This window comes from Fundulus heteroclitus, unplaced genomic scaffold, assembly GCF_011125445.2.
Source record: "Fundulus heteroclitus isolate FHET01 unplaced genomic scaffold, MU-UCD_Fhet_4.1 scaffold_207, whole genome shotgun sequence".
Classification (NCBI taxonomy): Eukaryota; Metazoa; Chordata; class Actinopteri; order Cyprinodontiformes; family Fundulidae; genus Fundulus; species Fundulus heteroclitus.
In genome coordinates, this window is record NW_023396619.1 from 158508 (window position 1) to 177164 (window position 18657).

At 38.0% G+C, this 18657-nt stretch overlaps 1 protein-coding gene across 1 annotated transcript in view; it reads right to left on the reverse strand.

Annotated features, from left to right (window-relative positions):
• Nucleotides 1-18657, reverse strand: part of LOC105922902 (NACHT, LRR and PYD domains-containing protein 12) — a gene marked incomplete at its 5' end in the record, with an annotated part of 78471 nt that overhangs the window by 24703 nt on the left and 35111 nt on the right. Inside the window, one exon of the mRNA XM_036129724.1 lies at nucleotides 12351-12527. Coding sequence (XP_035985617.1) covers nucleotides 12351-12527 — 177 coding nt within the window. The remainder of the gene's footprint in view (nucleotides 1-12350; nucleotides 12528-18657) is intronic.

The window sequence follows — 18657 nt, forward strand, 5'->3', positions numbered from 1 at the left end:
GCAGCGGTCTGCTCTGGAGAAGCTAGAACCGTCTCCATGACTCCTCTGAACCGTGGAGGAGAGAGGAGGTGCAGCGTGGAGCCTCTGGTGATCAGTCTGCTAGAAGGAGAGGAGGAGGAGAGGAGGAGGAGAGAATGAGGAGAGAATGAGGAGAGGAGGAGAGAGGGAGGAAAGGAGGAGGAGGAGAGAAGAAGGAGGAGAGAGAGAGGAGAAAGGGAGAGGAGGCTGATGGAGGAGCAGAGGGAGGAGGCTGATGGAGGAGGCTGATTGAGGAGGCTGATGGAGGAGCAGAGGGAGGAGGAGGCTAAAGGAGGAGGAGGCTGATAAATAATAATAATAATAATACATTTTATTTCAAGCGCCTTTCAAAACACTCAAGGTCACTGTACATGTAAAAACAATAAATGGTAAAAGCAGTCGTCATAATTAAAAGAAACAACACAAACTAGAACTGCAAGCAGTTATTCACGGGTTCCAAGCCCACGCACCGCCCCCTTTGAGCATGTTCCTGGACTTCAGCATTCAATCCCACAGCATCTGGTGGAAAAACTGGAACATCTGGGCTTCAGCACACCCCTTCACCACTTCCTCACCTCCTGACCACTGTCGGTCCGGGTCTGACAGACCACCTCTGATGTCATCACCCTCAGCACAGGCTCCCCTCAGGGCTGCATCCGGAGCCCCTTGCTGTTTACTCTGATGACACACGACTGCACCCCCAGGTTCACACCCAATCACATCATGAAGTTCGCAGATGACATAAACTCATCAACAACTCAGCTATGGAGGTGGTTAGCTGGTTAGTTCCTGGGGGTGCATATCACGGTCAACCTCACCTGGTCTGTGAACACCACGTCACTGGTAAAGAGGGCACATAAGCGCTTGTACTTCCTGCAGAGGATGAGGAGAGCCCACCTGTCCCCGCACATTCTCACAACCTTCTACAGAAGTACCATAGAGAGCATTCTAACCAGCTGTCTCTCTGTGTGGTTTGGAGGCGGCAGCACCTCCGACTGGTGGAAAATGAGAGGGGTGGGGACAGCAGAAGGGATCATAGGGGCTCCTCTTTCCTCCATCATCCCAGCGCTGCATGTCCCCAGCCCATAGCATCAGCGCTGCATGTCCCCAGCCCATAGCATCAACAAATAATATGATTGAACTTGACTTTGTAAAGTGCCTTGAGATGACATGTTTCATGATTTGGCGCTATATAAATAAAATTGAATTGAATTGAACAGAGACCCTCAAACCCCCACCATGAACTGTTCCCCATATATATATATATATATATATATATATATATATAGATATATAGATATATAGATAGATAGATAGATAGATAGATAGATAGATAGATATATATATAGATATATATAATGAATGTTCTTCATTTACAGTGACCCTTTAAACCATTAATGCTATTACTCCTTTTCATGACAACTCATAATATATGAATTACATGTTTCCCGTAACTTATACCTTTTTATTCTAAGTTCAACCAAGATATTCTCTTCTTATCCTTGTAGCTTGTAGTGTTAAATAAGACTAAAATCGTTTCATTTGAATCAAGGTATGCAGATGTTGATAGATATATATATCTATCAGTGACGTGCGGTAGGGTTCATAGCTGGTGAAGCACTGACGTCATCAGTCAGATTTACAAATATATACTTTTTTTTATTTTTTTTATTAAAGATTTGAGCAAATGTACAAAATAACGTGGCATGTACAGATATAAAGAAATGAGGTTGTACAAGGTTAAGGCACACATATTAGAAGATAATGATAAATCAAAAAACGGGAAAAGCAAACAGAAGACAAAACATACAAAAAAATAAAAAATTTATAAATAAATAAAAGACAAAACAAAACAAGAAAAAAAAAAGAACAACAATGGGGCATTAGTTCTCAAAAAAATTTAGATCAATATAGGCATTCAGGAGTTGTAGTCCATGCTTGTTTTTTATCCGTTTTAAGGTCCTCAAGTGGTTGTCCATTAGAAGGTTTTTAAAGGCTGAAAACACAGGTTTCCTATTACCCCATTTACAGGAATGGATGAAGAATTTCGCTAAAATTAGCAGGTTGTTAAGAATGAGGTCAGTTCTTCTGTCTCTATGGGTGGTTCCAAATATTACATCTTCTCTTTTAAAGGGATGATGGAGGGAAAGTTTTGTTGAGATCCAGTCCTGAAAGTTTCTCCAAAATGTATCAGTATGCACACAATAGAAGAAGAGATGATCTGTTGTTTCAATGTCGTTATCACAAAAGGTACATGTGTTGGTATCAAAGTTGAATCTTTGCCTTAATAGTTCTCTGGATGGAAAAATGTTATTGAGGATTTTGAAATGAACTTCTTTAGCTTTAGGACATAGAGGGTATTTAAGGTAAGCGGTTCTCCACTTTTTAAGCTCTGAATCAGAAAACAAATTTAAAATGGAGTTTTTATTTGGTTTGGTAGGAAATATAGAATTAGTTAGATGTTGACGCATCCGTTTGTTAGAATTACTTTGGTCCAAAAGGTCAACTCCAAACAGTTGAAGAGTGGGTAACTGAAGGTTAGCTGACTGAGTGATTATATTTTGAACCAGATTTTTGACTGCAGTTGGGATAGAGTTCATTACTGTGTTAAACTGAGTGCGTGTGCAATCCAAATTATATAATGAGCAAAATTCGTCATAAGACAGCCAGTCTCCATTGTCATTAAGAAGATGTTTTATGGACCAAATACCTTTTTCCATCCAGTGATCTAAATACAGAGACTTGTTTCTGTGTAACACATATCTGTTGTTCCAGATTGGCGTTTGGTGAGGAGTAAAGTTGTGTGTGTACATAAGTTTCCAACACAACAAAACCTGCTTATGAAAGGCAGATAACTTAACAGGAAGTCTGTGGACATTAAAGTCACATCTGAGAACAAAATCTAAGCCTCCAATTTTTTTAAACAAACCTTTGGTGAGACAGAACCAGATACTATTTACATTTTTAAAAAGGATTTCAACCAGTTTACTTTTAAGACTGCATTTAAACAATCAAAGTCAATAGCTTGTAAACCACCATCATTATAGTCTTTAACCATATTTGCTTTCTTTAAGTAGTGGATTCGATTTCTCCAGATGAAATTAAAGTTCAACTGATTTATAGCTTTAATGTATTTGTTGGGTATGGCCATAGAGTAAGCTGGGTATATGCACCGGGACAGGGACTCCATTTTGGTTAGATAGGTTCTCCCAAACAAGGTCAGGTCTCTTTGGAGCCATCTATTTAACTGAGATTTGCAATTCTGTATTTTATTATCTATGTTAACAGTTTCACTGAGTTTAGCATCTTTAGTAATTAAAATTCCAAGATATTTAACTGAGGATTTAATAGGAATATTATAAGCTTCCGTCAGATCAGAGTCATGAATCGCCATCAGTTCACACTTCTGTAGGTTTAAGGTTAATCCAGATGCTTTGGAGAAAGTATTAATTAACTCAAGAACTTTAGGGGTTTGGTCTAGATTCTTCAAAAAAAATTGTAGTGTCGTCAGCTAGTTGGCTGATTATAATTTGGTCATCAAAAACTCTCAATTTAGGTATATTTGAGTTTTTGATGAAAATACTCAACACTTCAACAGCCAAGATGAAGAGAAAAGGGGAAATATTACAGCCCTGTTTTACTCCCCTATTTATGGTGAAACGTGGAGACGTACTGTGTGGCAGTGCAACTGAACTTGTGGTGTCATTGTAAAAGCTTTTTATTATTCTACAGAAGTTTGGCCCGAATCCGAACAAGTGCAGAACTTTGAAAAGAAACTGATGCTCCAACATATCAAAGGCTTTATAAAAGTCTAGGAAAAGGATGAATCCTTTATCCTCAATCAGTTCACTATATTCCAGTAAATCCTGCACCAGTCTGATGTTATCATGTATAGATCTTTTGGACATAAAACCTGTCTGTGTTTCAGAAATAACATCCTTAAGACCAGTCTTTAATCTGTTCGTATAGATATACGTTAACAGTTTATAATCGCAGTTTAGAAGGGTGATAGGACGGTAGTTGTCTAGGATCTTGTTGTCTCTTCCTGGTTTGGGTATAAGGGTGATAACCCCTTGCTTCATGCTGTGTGGAAGTGAATTGTTACATAGGATCTCTTTAAAAACCTGGAATAAAAATTCTCTGAGATAATCCCAGAAATGTCTATAAAAATTGGCGGTAAGGCCATCAGGGCCGGGGGATTTATCAAGTTTCAGGCATAAAATGGCGTTATCTAGTTCCTCAATATTAATATCTTTATCGCAATTTTCCTTAAAATCCTCAGTGATTTGAGGGATAAAGTCTTTGACTTGGTTTAGCAGAAGGTCGCATTCTTGGGGTGAAAAAGAAGAGCAGTAAAGGTTTTGATAAAAGTTACTAATTTCTTTTGCAATAACAGTTTGGTCTGTACATTCATTGTTGTTAATAATTAGGGACTGAATGTATTTTTTAACTTGTCTTCTCTTTTCCAGTCTGCAGAAGTATGAACTGTTTTTTTCCCCTTCCTCGATCCACTTAGCTCTGGATCTGACAAAAGCTCCTCGGGCCTTTGTTTCGTAGATGCTGTCTAATTTAGCTTGTAAGATCAGGAGGTTATTTTTATCATCATCAGTCAACGTCTGTTTAACAAATAGTAGGTTTAACTCTTTAACTAACCTTACTTCTTCCATGTCATTGTTTCTTTTTAGATTTTTGCTAAAAGAAATTGAGTGAGCCCTTATTTTATATTTTAAGAATTCCCATTTTTTGGCGTAGGTTATTATTGAATCGTCTAACAGAATCTTTTTTATTAGTTCTTTGATTTCCTTGCAGTACAACTCATATTTTAAGAGATTTGCATTGAATTTCCAGTACGCTCTGTGTCTCAGACTTTCAGGAAGAGGAGTAATTAATAAATCGATGCTGCAGTGATCAGTAAGAGGAGTTGGAGACATATTACAGTCTGATGTTAGCTTCAGAATATCATCTGTTCCTAGCCAAAAATCTATTCTAGATCTGCTTGAAGCATCCGATTTAAACCAAGAGAACTGTTTTTTGTTAATATGTTCATCTCTCCATAAATCAATTAATCCCAATCTCTCACAGAAATCAGACAGAATTCGGCTTGGATGGATATTTGAGGATTTGTTTGGGTATCTATCAAGATTTTCGTCCTTTACCATGTTCCAATCCCCGCCTAATAAAACATATTTAGTATGAAATCTTTGTTTAAGTTGTTCGATATTTACTTCAATAATCGTAAGAAGCTCTTTATTTTTAGAAATGTTACAGTGACCATAAATATTGCCTAGGAGTATTAATGTGTCCTCCGTATGTAATACGGAAAGAGACCAATGGCCATCACTATCATGTTTTGTATGAATTATTTTGCCTGGAAAATTATTCAGTAATGTAGCCACACCTGCTGATTTAGAAGTACCGTGGGAATAAGAAATCTGATCTCCCCACTGATTTGACCAAAATTTTTCATCAGAGACCATTGAATGGGTTTCTTGAAGAAGAATACAATGTGGATTCTTGTTTCTACAATACATAAACATTGCCTTCCTTTTGACATTTTCTCTCAAGCCCCTTACATTTAACGACAAAAACCTAAGATTAGATTTTAAAGACATAAAAAAGACAAAGGAAAAGAAAAGTTTTAAAGACACAAACCTTAATAAAGAACTTTTGTTAAGGTAGAATTAACTAAAGGCAAGCCCCTGAAAAATATGAGTGCCCTTTACAATATAACATGGGAAAAAAAACATCTACCTTGCATCCACAACTTTCACTAAACTTAACTTAAAACGACTTAGTTTTCATTTAAACAAGAGGAATAACCTCTGGAGTGCAGATAAGAGAACTGTAGCAAGCATCTTAGAGATATAACTCAATATTAAAGGGGAAAAACAGTGTTGATTTTTTTTAGCCCTATAATAGGGGGATGTTATAAACAAAGAAACATCTGTGGTCTCAGAAGGGAGATGAAGCTTTGAACACTTTGCCGTCAATCACTGCAATATGACCTCTGTAAAAGGCCACCTTACCCTGGGATCTGGCTTTTTTAATCTTAGGCCAAAGTTCTTCTCTTGCCAGCCGGTCTTCCTTAATGAAATCCTGAGCAAAACGCAGACCTTGTTCTTTGCATACCGCTGAATCCTTCGTCACTTTCCAGACTGCGTCTCGATGGCGCCTCCTAGTGAACTGCAGGATGACCTGACGGCTCCGTCCCTCTTCTTTTCTTCCCAACCGGTGGATTGTATCAATCATATCTCCTGCCTGTTCCGCCCATTGTGGTAAGATTTTTGAGAGAAGTTGTTCAGCCTTTTCTCTGAGGTTTTCTCCTTCTTGCTCTTTGAGCCCCGACAACCGCAGGTTCCATTGACGCTTGTTTCTTTCAGCCTCCAGGAGTTTTTCTTTCAGATTTGCGTTTTCTTTATTCATTAAATCAAACTTTTGTTGAAGGTTTTCTACTGTAGATTTACATTCAGCAACGTAGAGTGTGTTCTGCTCCACTTGGAGGGTAATGCGGCCAAACATGTCAGCATTTTCCTTTAGCTGTTTTCCAAAGTCATCAACTTTGCTATCCAGTCTTTTAATAGCTTCTAAGACGGCAGCTAAGGAGACCTCAGTCTCAGTGGCTTGTTTTTTAGCAGGTGGCAGTTTGGTTGGAGTTGCATTCAGTTGCCGTCTTGTACCGGAGGCATTTCTTGACAACTCCATCGGTGTTTCAACGCTAGCAGCAGCAGCAGCAGCATAGTTATGCATGTTTAGCTTAGCATCATTAGCCTTCTTCAGACTAGGAAAATCTTTCTCATTAACAGCCGACATCTTTTATAAGACTCTTATTTTTCCCTCTTACTTTAGAGCGTGGATGTTCAGGTTCACCTTGTGGACGAAATTATGTGCAAAGGGCCAGTTCAAGTAGCTGGTTGAGGGCTGCACAGATGGAGCTCAGAATAATACGTGTGCCCACATCGCCATCTTGCGAGTCTTTACAAATATATACACTCTACAGAGTAGACTCATTGCAAAGTGCTGAAGGGGACTGGTTGAGCCAAATCAATTAACCAAGAGACATGGAAAAAATATTGATTATTTGTTTAAAAAATAAATAAAACTAAATTATTTGTCATTTGATTGGTAGCAGTTTATGAGTTATGATGGATTTCTACATTTGTAACACATTCAAAAACTAACCTACATTACGCACATTTCATTACAAAAACAAAACATGAATAATTATTGCTGTCTTACTTCTACTTAGAAATGAAGTCCAGCTGCACTCTTTCTGAACAAAAATATTGGTCACTTTCCGGTAAAAGTTCTTTTTATCTTCTTCAGTTTTAAAAGTTTCTCAGTCTCAGTGGAGCTCACTGCCAGGGAGGAAAGCCTTCCTTCATCAGTCCTGTTCCAGCTGTATGTTTAGAGTCTTTTTAGTGCTTTACTTGTTTAGCAAAACTCGCTAATAACACATCCATAACTTGCTTTGACTCTACTATTTTGGGATAAGAGCGGTGCCCCTTGAGCGCCCCCTGCCTAGAGGCCAAGGAACTGCCGGCCTCACATACAACCAGCTCTTTGGCTTTTATGATCGCCCAGCAGCACACGAAAACACATAGTTTAATGACCAAAACACAATTCGTAATCCACATATATTAAATTGTGGAAAATCAGTTCATCAGTGTTTGAACAATTGAATTGATGATCTAGAGACAGGAAGATGCATTCACGGAATGGAAGTCAGCGCAGTTAACATGGGATTGCGCAATCCCTGGGGAGACCAAGATCGCTGGCTTGGTGGCGCTTCACTATCAAGCACCACCAAGGATTTACGTTTAAAATAGCCAAAAGTCTTCGATTTTAAAGAGAATATCATAAAAAAATAAGGAAATTAGATTAAAAAAACAATTATTATTACAAATGACTGAGTGAATCACAATATATATTGTTATCATTATTCTATATTTTCTTTCTTTCCATGATTGCCTCCCCTGAATGCATGTCACTGCTATCTATAACTATAACCCATAAACTTTGCACAACATTCGCATATTTGCTCATTTTGCATCATTGCATCTCCAACTAGCATTACAAATGCTGTCGAACTCTCAGTTTCTAAATGCATTCTCGCACAAATGCCCTTTGCACAATCAATTCAGTACATACAAATGGTTTTAAAAATCCTTACCTGTACACTGACTTTCTCATGCATTGTTTACACTTCAATTGTTTACTTTTAAATCACTGCTGCACCTTATACTGTAATTTAAATTGACTGTAATTTACAAGCTGTATTCTTGCACAAATTGCCCTCTGCACAATCAATTCTGCATATACAAATGTTTTTTAAAAATACACACCTGTACACTGTGACTTCTCCTGATTTGTTTGCATTTCAATTGTTTACTTCAAATCACTGCTGCACCTTATACTGTAATTTATTTTACTGCAATTTACAAGCTGTATGCAACAGAATTTCGTTCTGTACGCACTCTGTGCAAACAAAATGACAAATAAAGTTTTCTAATTCTCTCTAAGTCTATCTATCTATCTATCCATATTATATTATAGCGTTACTTTTTGAATAAGTCTGATCCATATCTGAACTATGGATCTTTGCAAATGTTCTTGCCATTACTTCTACTTTTTCTTCATTTGTTAATGCTGTTCCTTCTTCATGTTTTAGAACTGGATATGTTCTCTCTGATCTATTTCCCTTCATTTTCTTAATCATTCCCCATACCTCAGCTATAGAAGTTGTTCTGCCTATTGAATCACAAAAATCTCTCCATTTTGTCTTCTTTGCCTTCTAAATAACTTTCCTTGCTTCTGCTTGATCTTTTTTATATTCAATTAAATTTTTTAAATTATGTGTTCTTCTCAAAACTCTAAAAGCTATCCTCCCATTTCAAGTCTCTGCTCCGCTTAGAAAATACACAGGATGTGACGTCACTTCCGGTGATGTGCCCAAATATGGGCATAATGGCCGCCCTGTTCACAGTTCTGGATGGCAGAGCTCTCGATGATGAGAGCTGTAAATTGATCACAAACTTCATAAATTTCTTAAAATTCAACGGTTTGCTCTAAAATTCTGAAAATATTCATGAATGTCCAAGAGTGTTTTATCTAACCACACGATTTTTTTGATGGTCATTAAAAAAATGGATTCAGAGAAAAAAAATATTAAACTTTATAATCTTGTATCATTAATTTTTAAAATCTTGTAAATTGGTCAAAATCGCCTGGATTTTTACCAAACTGAAAGACATGGTTATTCTGGCTGTGCTTTACAGATAGAGGCCATTTTTATTGGGATTGACCAATATTTATGGAAAATACATTGATTTCTTCATTTTACAAACTTTTAAAAAATCAGAGTGTGCAACTTTCAAAAACTGGAATATATGCAGTGAGAGAATTGTTGCACCTTATTCAAGGAATACATCCTAAAAATCCGAGCTTGTTACACCACACAAGTGATTTTTGGTGAATTTTTGAAGTTTTCCAGTTTTTTTTCCACACTTTTGGAAATAGGCCCCGCCCACTTGTTTCAATAAATACTATATTTAATACTTTAGTTAAGGGCAATGTCTGGAAGGGAATGAAGAAGGTTTTGTAAAAATCCGATCAGCCATTCTTGCGTAGTAGATTTCTTGACATCACAGCGCCCCCTAGTGATGGACGATCCTCAAATGCGGGTCACATGTGCAAAATCTTATTTGGACTATGGGTTATGAAGGACATGTCAAAATCTGTTATGGTTTTACAATAATCAGCAATTACATTTAGAGCTAGCTCGCTAACAATCACTTATTTTAGCGTTACTTTTCGAAAAAGTCAAAATTCAAAAATCCGCCGCGTTAACTTTTTTTATTTGTCCATTACATGGTTATATATGGAGTTTTGCGCAGATTGCACAAAATATGTAGGAGGAGTTTAACTAGAAAGGTTTAAGCTTTGTAGCCATGTAGCGCGAAAACTAGCTGGGAAACGAAGGGTGTGCCAATTCACTTTATTTTGCAGAATCATCCAATAAACAAAGTGATGTAAAGTTTTTGAGTGTAGGACCAGTAGTTTGGTGGTTACAGGCGTAAACGCGTTGTCCTTTATTATAGCGCCCCCTAGTTGTTGAGGGGTCTGAATTTCTGGGTTTGAGTAGAGGCGCACATTCTGTACTTAGATACCTGATCCTATTGATTCGTTACAAATCCGCATGGGCCGCCCAACGCGTTTTAGCCGTAATAATAATAAATAATTTAAAAACACACGAAAAACAATAGGGTTCTCTGCTCACAGAGCAGACGAACGGCATAGCCGTTCGCCTGCGCTGCGGGCTTGGAACCCTAATTACACAGAGGAAAGTGATACAAAATCATAATGAAAAGGCAATCTTGAACATGTGGGTTTTGAGTTTAGATTTGAACACGGGTAAAGACTCGGTGCTGCAGATTTCAGGGGGGAGAGAATTCCAGAAAAAGCTCTGCTCCCCATGGTGCTGAGACGGGCTGAAGGAACAACTAAGTGAGTGGTAGAAGAAGATCTAAGTATGCGGGAGGGAGTAGAAATTTGAAGTAAATCAGAAAGGTATGGAGGGGAGAGATTGTGAATAACTTTAAAAGTAAGTAGGAGGATTTTGAACTGAATTGTGAACTTCACAGGTAGCCAGTGGAGCTGCTGCAGGACTGGGGTGATGTGATGAAAAGAGGGGGTTCTAGAAATGATGCGAGCTGCTTAGTTTTGTACTGACTGAAGCTTGTGAATGGATTTTTGAGGAAGACCGAAAAAAAGAGAATTACAGTAATCGATGCGGGAAGTGACCAGACTATGAACAAGAGTGCAGGTGGAGCTAGGGGAGAGAGAGGGGCAAAGGTGATTGATATTGCGTAAGTGAAAGTAAGCGGAGCGGGTAAGGTTGTTAATGTGAGAGGAGAAGGACAAGGTGCTATCAAGGATGACACCCAGACTCTTGACCTGAGGTGAAGGGGAGAATTTGGAGTTGTCAAATGAAAGGGAGAAACTGTCAGCTTTGGATAAAGTAGATTTTGTTCCCACTAGGAGGATTTCTGTCTTGTCATTATTCAATTTAAGAAAGTTGGAGGTGAACCAGGATTTTATTTCGGTTAAGCAGGAGATTAATGAAGGAGGTGGGAGTGAAGAGTTTGGTGTACAAGAAAGATAGAGCTGGGTGTCATCAGCATAACAGTGAAAATTGATGTTGAATTTCTTAAAGATATTGCCAAGGGGGAGAATGTAGATGATAAAAAGTAGGGGTCCTAGAACAGAGCCTTGGGGAACACCGGTGGTAACTGGAGAGAAGTTGGAACGATATGACTTAATCTGAACAAACTGAGTGCGGCCAGAAAGATAGGATTGAAACCAGGCTAGGGGAGAATGAGTGATGCCAATTGTATAAAGTCGATGGAGTAGGGTAGAGTGTGAAACTGTGTCAAAGGCTGCACTTAGATCAAGAAGAATGAGGATGGAAATTAGACCAGAGTCAGCTGCTATTAAAAGATCATTGGTTATTTTTAAGAGGGCGGTTTCAGTGCTATGACGGGGACGGAAGCCAGACTGGAACTGTTCATAAAGCTTGTTGTGAGTTAAGTGAGAATGAAGTTGAGAAGCGACTGTTTTTTCCATTATTTTTGAAATAAAAGCTAAATTTAAAATTGGCCTGAGATTATTGTAATTGTTGGGATCTAGTCCAGGTTTCTTCACAATAGGAGTGATAAAAGCAGTTTTGAAAAGAGATGGAACAATTCCAGAACCAAGAGAGGAGTGAATGATGGCAGTTATGAAGGGGAGAAGAGCGTGGAGGCAGGATTTGACCAGGGCAGAGGGAATGGGATATAGTGGGCAGGTGGAAGATTTAGATTTGTTGATAAAAAAGATGGAGTCCAGGAACAAACTCAGCAAAGATTTATTACAATACAAGATCTGAACTTTGCTTTTCAGCTCAATTGCATCCACTTATTCAATTATTTTAACATTATCCTGTAGAAAATGGAGAAAAACTGACCTGATGAAGGTTTAAAGAGATTAAAAACCTTCAAAATAAATGAAACATCAGCATTTTATTTCTTCTCTCTTCCTCAGTTCTGGATAAAAGCTGCAACTCTAAACTGAAATTCAGCTCATTGTTTCATGTTTTCTGCTGATTATTGAATAAATGCTGACAGGAAGTTAGAAAAAGAAAGAAACTTTAAGTGGAGCAAAGCAGTGAAGAAGAAAGCAGACTTTACCATGAAGATCCTCAGTGTGGATCAGTAGAATATCAGCCAGATATCTGCAGTTTAGTGTCAACACAACTTTCACATCACAGATATCAGAACTAAAACATGGAGTCTGACCTCAGTGTCTGTAGTTTGCAGAGGGGAGTCTGGAGGAAACCACAGAGCTCCTTCACTCCACCATCTTTCAGGTCTTTGTTGTAGCTCAGGTCCAGTTCTGTCAGATGGGACGGGTTGGACTTCAGGGCAGAGACCAGATGTTCACAGCTGATCTCTGACAACCTGCAGCGCTGCAATCTGAATAAAGAATGAAAGATGTGAGCTGAAGCCACCAGGATGCAGGTTAAAACTGAAACATGAACAAATAAATGATCAAATGTAGAAAATGAATGTCCCTGAATGTAAAAGTGCCAGAAACATGATGAACTGATGTCTGATATGTGATCCAGTAGAACTGATTTAAAGAGTTAAAGCCAGCAGAACCAGAACATGTTATCATGACGTGTGAAGGTCCAGATCAAGGTGTGGTTCTCAGCAGTGGCGGCTGCTGATGAAGATGTTCTGGGCTTAGGGTTGGGGGGGGGGGGCACTAGACCTTGGAGATTAGCAGCCAACAATAAACTCTCCTTGAACATAAATCCATCCATGATCACTTGCTGCTGCTGGATATTTAAGTCTGATGGCTCTGGCGTCTGTTTAAAATGCTGCTGTCTTCTAGTCTGGCTCAGGGTTCTGCTAGAACAGTGGTTCTCAGAGCCACAATGTTCTAAACATGGATCATTTAACAGAGTTTCAGCTCACATTGTTCTGGATTCATCTTCAAGCTAAAGCAGCAGCCTAGAGTCCATCAGCCAGCTTGTTAGCATCGGCTAGCTGCTAAGCTAAGCTAGCGGCTAAACACAGTCCACAATGCTTCAGCGTCTTCTACCTCGGACTGAAGCTCACTTAGTCACTGTGGATCATCGTGGGGACAAACCACGGCACACATTACTGTTTATAGTCCAAAGACAAGCAACTTAACATGGAGTTGTTGACTTATGGCCGCAGAACCAGAATCTCTGAGGCTTCTCCTGCTGAGCTCTCTGAGCTAGACTCACGATGCATTCAATGACTGCCTCTGTGTAGGAAATTACACTTCTGCTTCTTCTTCTTTTGTTTTTATTGGCGGATGGCAACCAAGTTAAGGTGCATTTACCACCACCTACCAGACTGGAGTGGGGTCATCAATGATCTCAGAGGGAAATTAATAATACTTCAATGTATTAGTAATCACACATCACATGTGTATGTATGTGTGTGTATTCACATGCATACACACATACATACACACTTTAAATACGATTAAATACCCCAGTGTTTTTTAAATATCTAATTGATTTTTAACAGAATTTGATTAATTTCCTAAAAGATTAAGCATAGAAAATCCTATTTTCCTCTATTTAGTATCGACTTTAAATGCTGACGTTCCTCTAATTACATTCTAATAGGACATCTTTCTCTGGTTCTGTCTGATTACAGTAATTACAAATCCCTGTTTCATGTTCCCCTGTTCTGGAAAGAGAACTATTAAATTCTACCTCTTCTTTCTGCCTTCCATTCATACAACTATTACCCCCCACAGTCTTTTGAATTTCATACAAATATCTACCAGTGTCATGATTAGCCCATTGTTCCTGCCCAACTTTATGGATTTTATTTTGAATCATAGATTTTTCCTCACTTTTGCTTAAAGGAACACATAAGTTAATATCTGATTTCAGGGCCTGTTTAGCTGATATATCTACTTCTGCATTTCCTTCTATACCTACATGAGCAGGAATCCAGACAAACTAAACATTTCTTATTATGTAGCTGAACTAATAAGTGATGCTGTGGCCCAGCTTTGACATCTCCAATAATCCACAAGGGCCACAAATGCACCTTGGACGAGTAATTTACGCAGGCAAAAATAAATACGTTTTCCAGGTAAAGTCGTTTAGTTTGTGGTTTATTTCTCTCTTGGAAGCAAGCAAACAGAAATTGACAAACATTTATCTCCCTGCTTCTCTTGCGCTGGTAAAAAACCAAACGTCCACCCAGATGCATGCTGGTCCTTCCACTGACAGCCTGTTAATAAACCTAATCCACCCAAATTGCTCATAACTAACCAGAAGCAAAGAAAACTAAATAACCAACACATAATCTCAAAATAAATATCAAACAATAAAGTAAAATAAATAACCTTCACTAGATTATACACAAAAAATACAACTTTAATTAATAACAAAAAATAATTGGCTCCTACACTCTGGCCCCTGATTTTTGCTTTAACCCCTTAATATTATGGATTTTTCAAAATTTATATTAATAGATGTCTTGTGTCCTTCACATTTGTAAACTTTAATTTTTGTTTGTTTTTATTATTATGTTTTCTGCTCAAAGCGTTTAGTCCCGACAGTAGATGGCGCAAGTTTAAATAATCTAACCTACTGGATCTAACTAGCTACCCGAAAGAGCACCTGCTAGCTAACCATTATTAATAAAACTTTTATTCATTAATAAAACTTTAGAAATTATCTCCCCCTCTGGTTTTTTTGCAAATCACACACTGCATATATGCTATACAGCCATAATCCAAGGAAGATCTCATGAGAGCCTGATAAACTGCCAACAGCACTTCTTGAAGTTCCCATTCCTGTCCACAAAGACAACTCAGCAAATTATTTATTTTTACATCTATTTTGAACTAATTCTATCTGCTGTTTCCAAGGTAACTTTTCATCAAAGATGACCCCTAAAACCTGACTTTATTCACTTGTTCAAGCTTCTGATTATAAAGATTTAAATTAACTTCCTAATGTCTTCTATAAAACTAATAACTTGGGACTTCTCAGCTGACATTCTAAATCACATTTATTTACCAACCTTCCACTTTCAAAATGGCCTCCTGCATCTTTTTCTGCAAACTTATCAGATTCTGACCCTCACCCACAGAGCCCCATCATCTGCAAATAAAGATTTCCCTATACTACCATCTATCTGAATAGAAATGTCATTTATCATATTAAAATTAATCATTTATTTACCAACCTTCCACTTTCAAAATGGCCTCCTGCATCTTTTTCTGCAAATATATCAGATTCTGACCCTCACCCACAGAGCCCATCATCTGCAAATAAAGATTTCCCTATACTACCATCTATCTGATCAGAAATGTCATTTATCATAATATTAAAAAGAATTGGGCTACACACACTGCCTTGTGGGCTACCATTCTCAACAATATATCTAGTAGAGAAAGCAGCCCCAACTCTAAATTCTATTCCTCTACCAAACAGAAAATCTAAAACCTAGTTATACTCTTACCACTTAGGCCAAGTTTTTCTAAGTTAATCAATAATCCCTCTCTCCATAACATCTCATACACCTTTTCTATGTCAAAGAACACAGCTATCACTATTTCTTTCTTTGTTTGAGCTTTCCTTACTTCTGACTCCAGGCACAGAACCACACCCATCGTATTTCTCCCTTTATGAAAACCACTTTGAAAAGTCCAGAATAAATGTTTACTTTCTAGAAAAGATGATATTCTGTTACAATTCTCTCCATAGTTTTCCCTAATTGAGATGTCAGAGCTATAGGCCTATAGTCTGAAGGCTCTGCTGCATTTTTACCTGCTTCAACACAGGAATTATAACTGACTGTTTCCATGCTGCAGGAATAATCCCCGTCTCCCACATCAGATTAAACAGTTTTAAAAGAACAGTCAGAGATCTATCATTTAAATGTTTAAGCATTATAGAACAAACTGTATCTTTTCCTGGTGTTGACTGTTTAACATTATAAATAGCTTTTTTCAGCTCATACAAAGTAAAAGGCAGATCTAGAGCTTGATTTGAAACTTTTCTCTTATTAGTGACTCCTGGATTTTCAGCTAAAATCTTCTATTTATACTTCGTTATATCTTCAGATACATTTTCTGAACTATGTACTTTAATTAACGTTTCTGCTAATAACTGCTTTTTCTTTATCACTAACAGCTATTTTCCCGTTAAATTCTAGAACAGGTAAGGAAAAGTTCTTCTAACACCATTGACTTTCTAAATAACTCTCCATACCTCAGATAACTTGGTTTCTCCTCCAATAGAATTACAATACTGCCTCCAACATGCCTTCTTAGCTGCTTTAACAGTCTTCCTAAATACAGCTTGAGCTTTCTTACACTGAATTAATGACTCAGAAGTATGGCATCTCCTTACCAATTTAAAAGCTTTATAACACAGAGAAGTGAATGTAATTCTAGAAACTCTTCAATGACCAATCCATCGGCATCTGTATTTAGACTGCCCCATAAAACATGATGTGAACTGAAATCACTACACCATAAAGTCTTTGCTTCATGCTCTTCATTTACTTCATTAAGATCTTCAATGGTCAACTTCCTGCTACAATTATATAGATTAATCACTGAAATCTGACCATTTCCTATTCAGATCTTAACAACTATTGATTCATAATTCTGCCCTATTGATTCCACTTTATATCTTATACCATCTAACACAAAAGTCCCCCCCCCCCACCACCACCTTGTCTTTCCTTTATATCATTCCTAATTGTTGTATATCCAGGAATTATAAAATCTAATTGGGCCTTAAGCCAAGTTTCCTGAATGTAAATCAGATGAGGCTTAATTATCAGATCAGAAATGTATTTCTTAAACTCTAGACCATCACTAATAAGACTTATTTCCTTCCACTGGAATATAACTAACATGAAGAAGGGCCACCACTGCATGATTGAGGCAGAGAAGATTGTGTCTCATTCAGTTTCTCCTTAACTGATTCCCAGCTAGCATTCTTAAAATCAAGATACTTTTGGGCTGCCTTCACAATTATTGAATTTTTTCTGTTTTCCTTTGAGCAGTGTAATTTATAACCTCCACCATGAATAAACCAAATGCTCTTTCTTCATGAGTAGAGTGTCATCTTTAATCTTGTTGCCTTCAGACAATCAGAACTTCCTTCTTCTAGCCTTGTCACTTTCTTTGGCTGCATCATTGGTGGAACAGGCACTTTTTTAGCTGCTTCTGCATCAGTGATCCCAGCAGTGATTTTAACTTTCTGTACTTCCACAGCTCTTTTACTAGCTGCACATCCCCTGAAACCTGAACTATGTCCACCTCCACCATTACAACATCTCAAAGGAGCTCCTTCCTCACATTTCCATACTCATCATCCCAGCACATCTCCCACACTTCTGTTTCCCTGCATTCTGCCGCCACATGTCCACATCTTTGACATTTAAAGCACCGCAGTGGTGGAGGAATAAATGGTTTAACATCAGAACTCATATATCCCACAAACACTTTGTCTGCTAGAGTTTTCTCTTCAAACTTTAGCAGGATAGAAAAACTATCACTCCTTTCTCCATTTTGTTTCTTTTCAACCGTTTGACTTCAACTACTTTCCCTCCTGATAAATTAGATTTAATGTCATCAACATCAGGAGAAATAACTTGAAATAAAACCACACACATATTTCCTGTTATCTAACATTCTCCCCTCACATTCTCACCTAGGACTTTTTATATTCAGAGCCCTTTCTTTTTGTTTAACATCATTACAAATGATCAGCAAAGATCCATCCCTCAACACTTTAACATTTCTCACTTTTCCACCCAGTGAGTTGATTTCTTTAGTAAGTTTGATCAGATTCCACTTACCAAAGGACACACCCTCTTTGAGCGTTTAAGACTATTTTAAACTCTGTCATCACAACTGTTTCTCCTTCAGCCTCAGAAACAGACCATTCTGTTTGTTGTCTTGATTTTCTGCCTTTGTGTTTAGCTTATTGAGTTTACCATACTCCTTCATTTGATCCCCGGTAAGATGGCGATGTGGGCACACGTATTATTCTGAGCTCCATCTACGCAGCCCTCAAGCTGCTGCTTAAACTGGCCTTTACACATCATTTCATCCACAAGGTGAAGCCCAACATCCACGCTCTACAGTAAGGGGAAAAATAAGAGTTTATAAAAGATGCCAGCTGTTGATAAGAAAGATTTTAGTGGAGGAACTATGAACAAATGGAGATTAATGCAGATAAATGAACTATTTTAATGATTCCACAGCCATAAAATCATGATGTGATGGAGAATATTTCATGTAAACTGACTTTAGGAGATGAAGCTCCCAGAAGCAGAACCTGCTACTGTGACATGTTGTGTCTGAGTGTTTTAGTCATTAAAATCCTTGCAGAGCTTCTAAAAGTGCTGAAGCATCAATCAGGGATTATAGATTTGTTCCTGTCACACAGATTCCAGGAGCTGAAATTGACTTTTCTAAACTGGCTTGAATCCCCTCTTAGCCGCTTCACATGAGGGGCATTTCTACACACTGGGGGTCCCAATGCTGTCCGCTTCTGACCTGAGATCAGGGCTCAGACTCAGT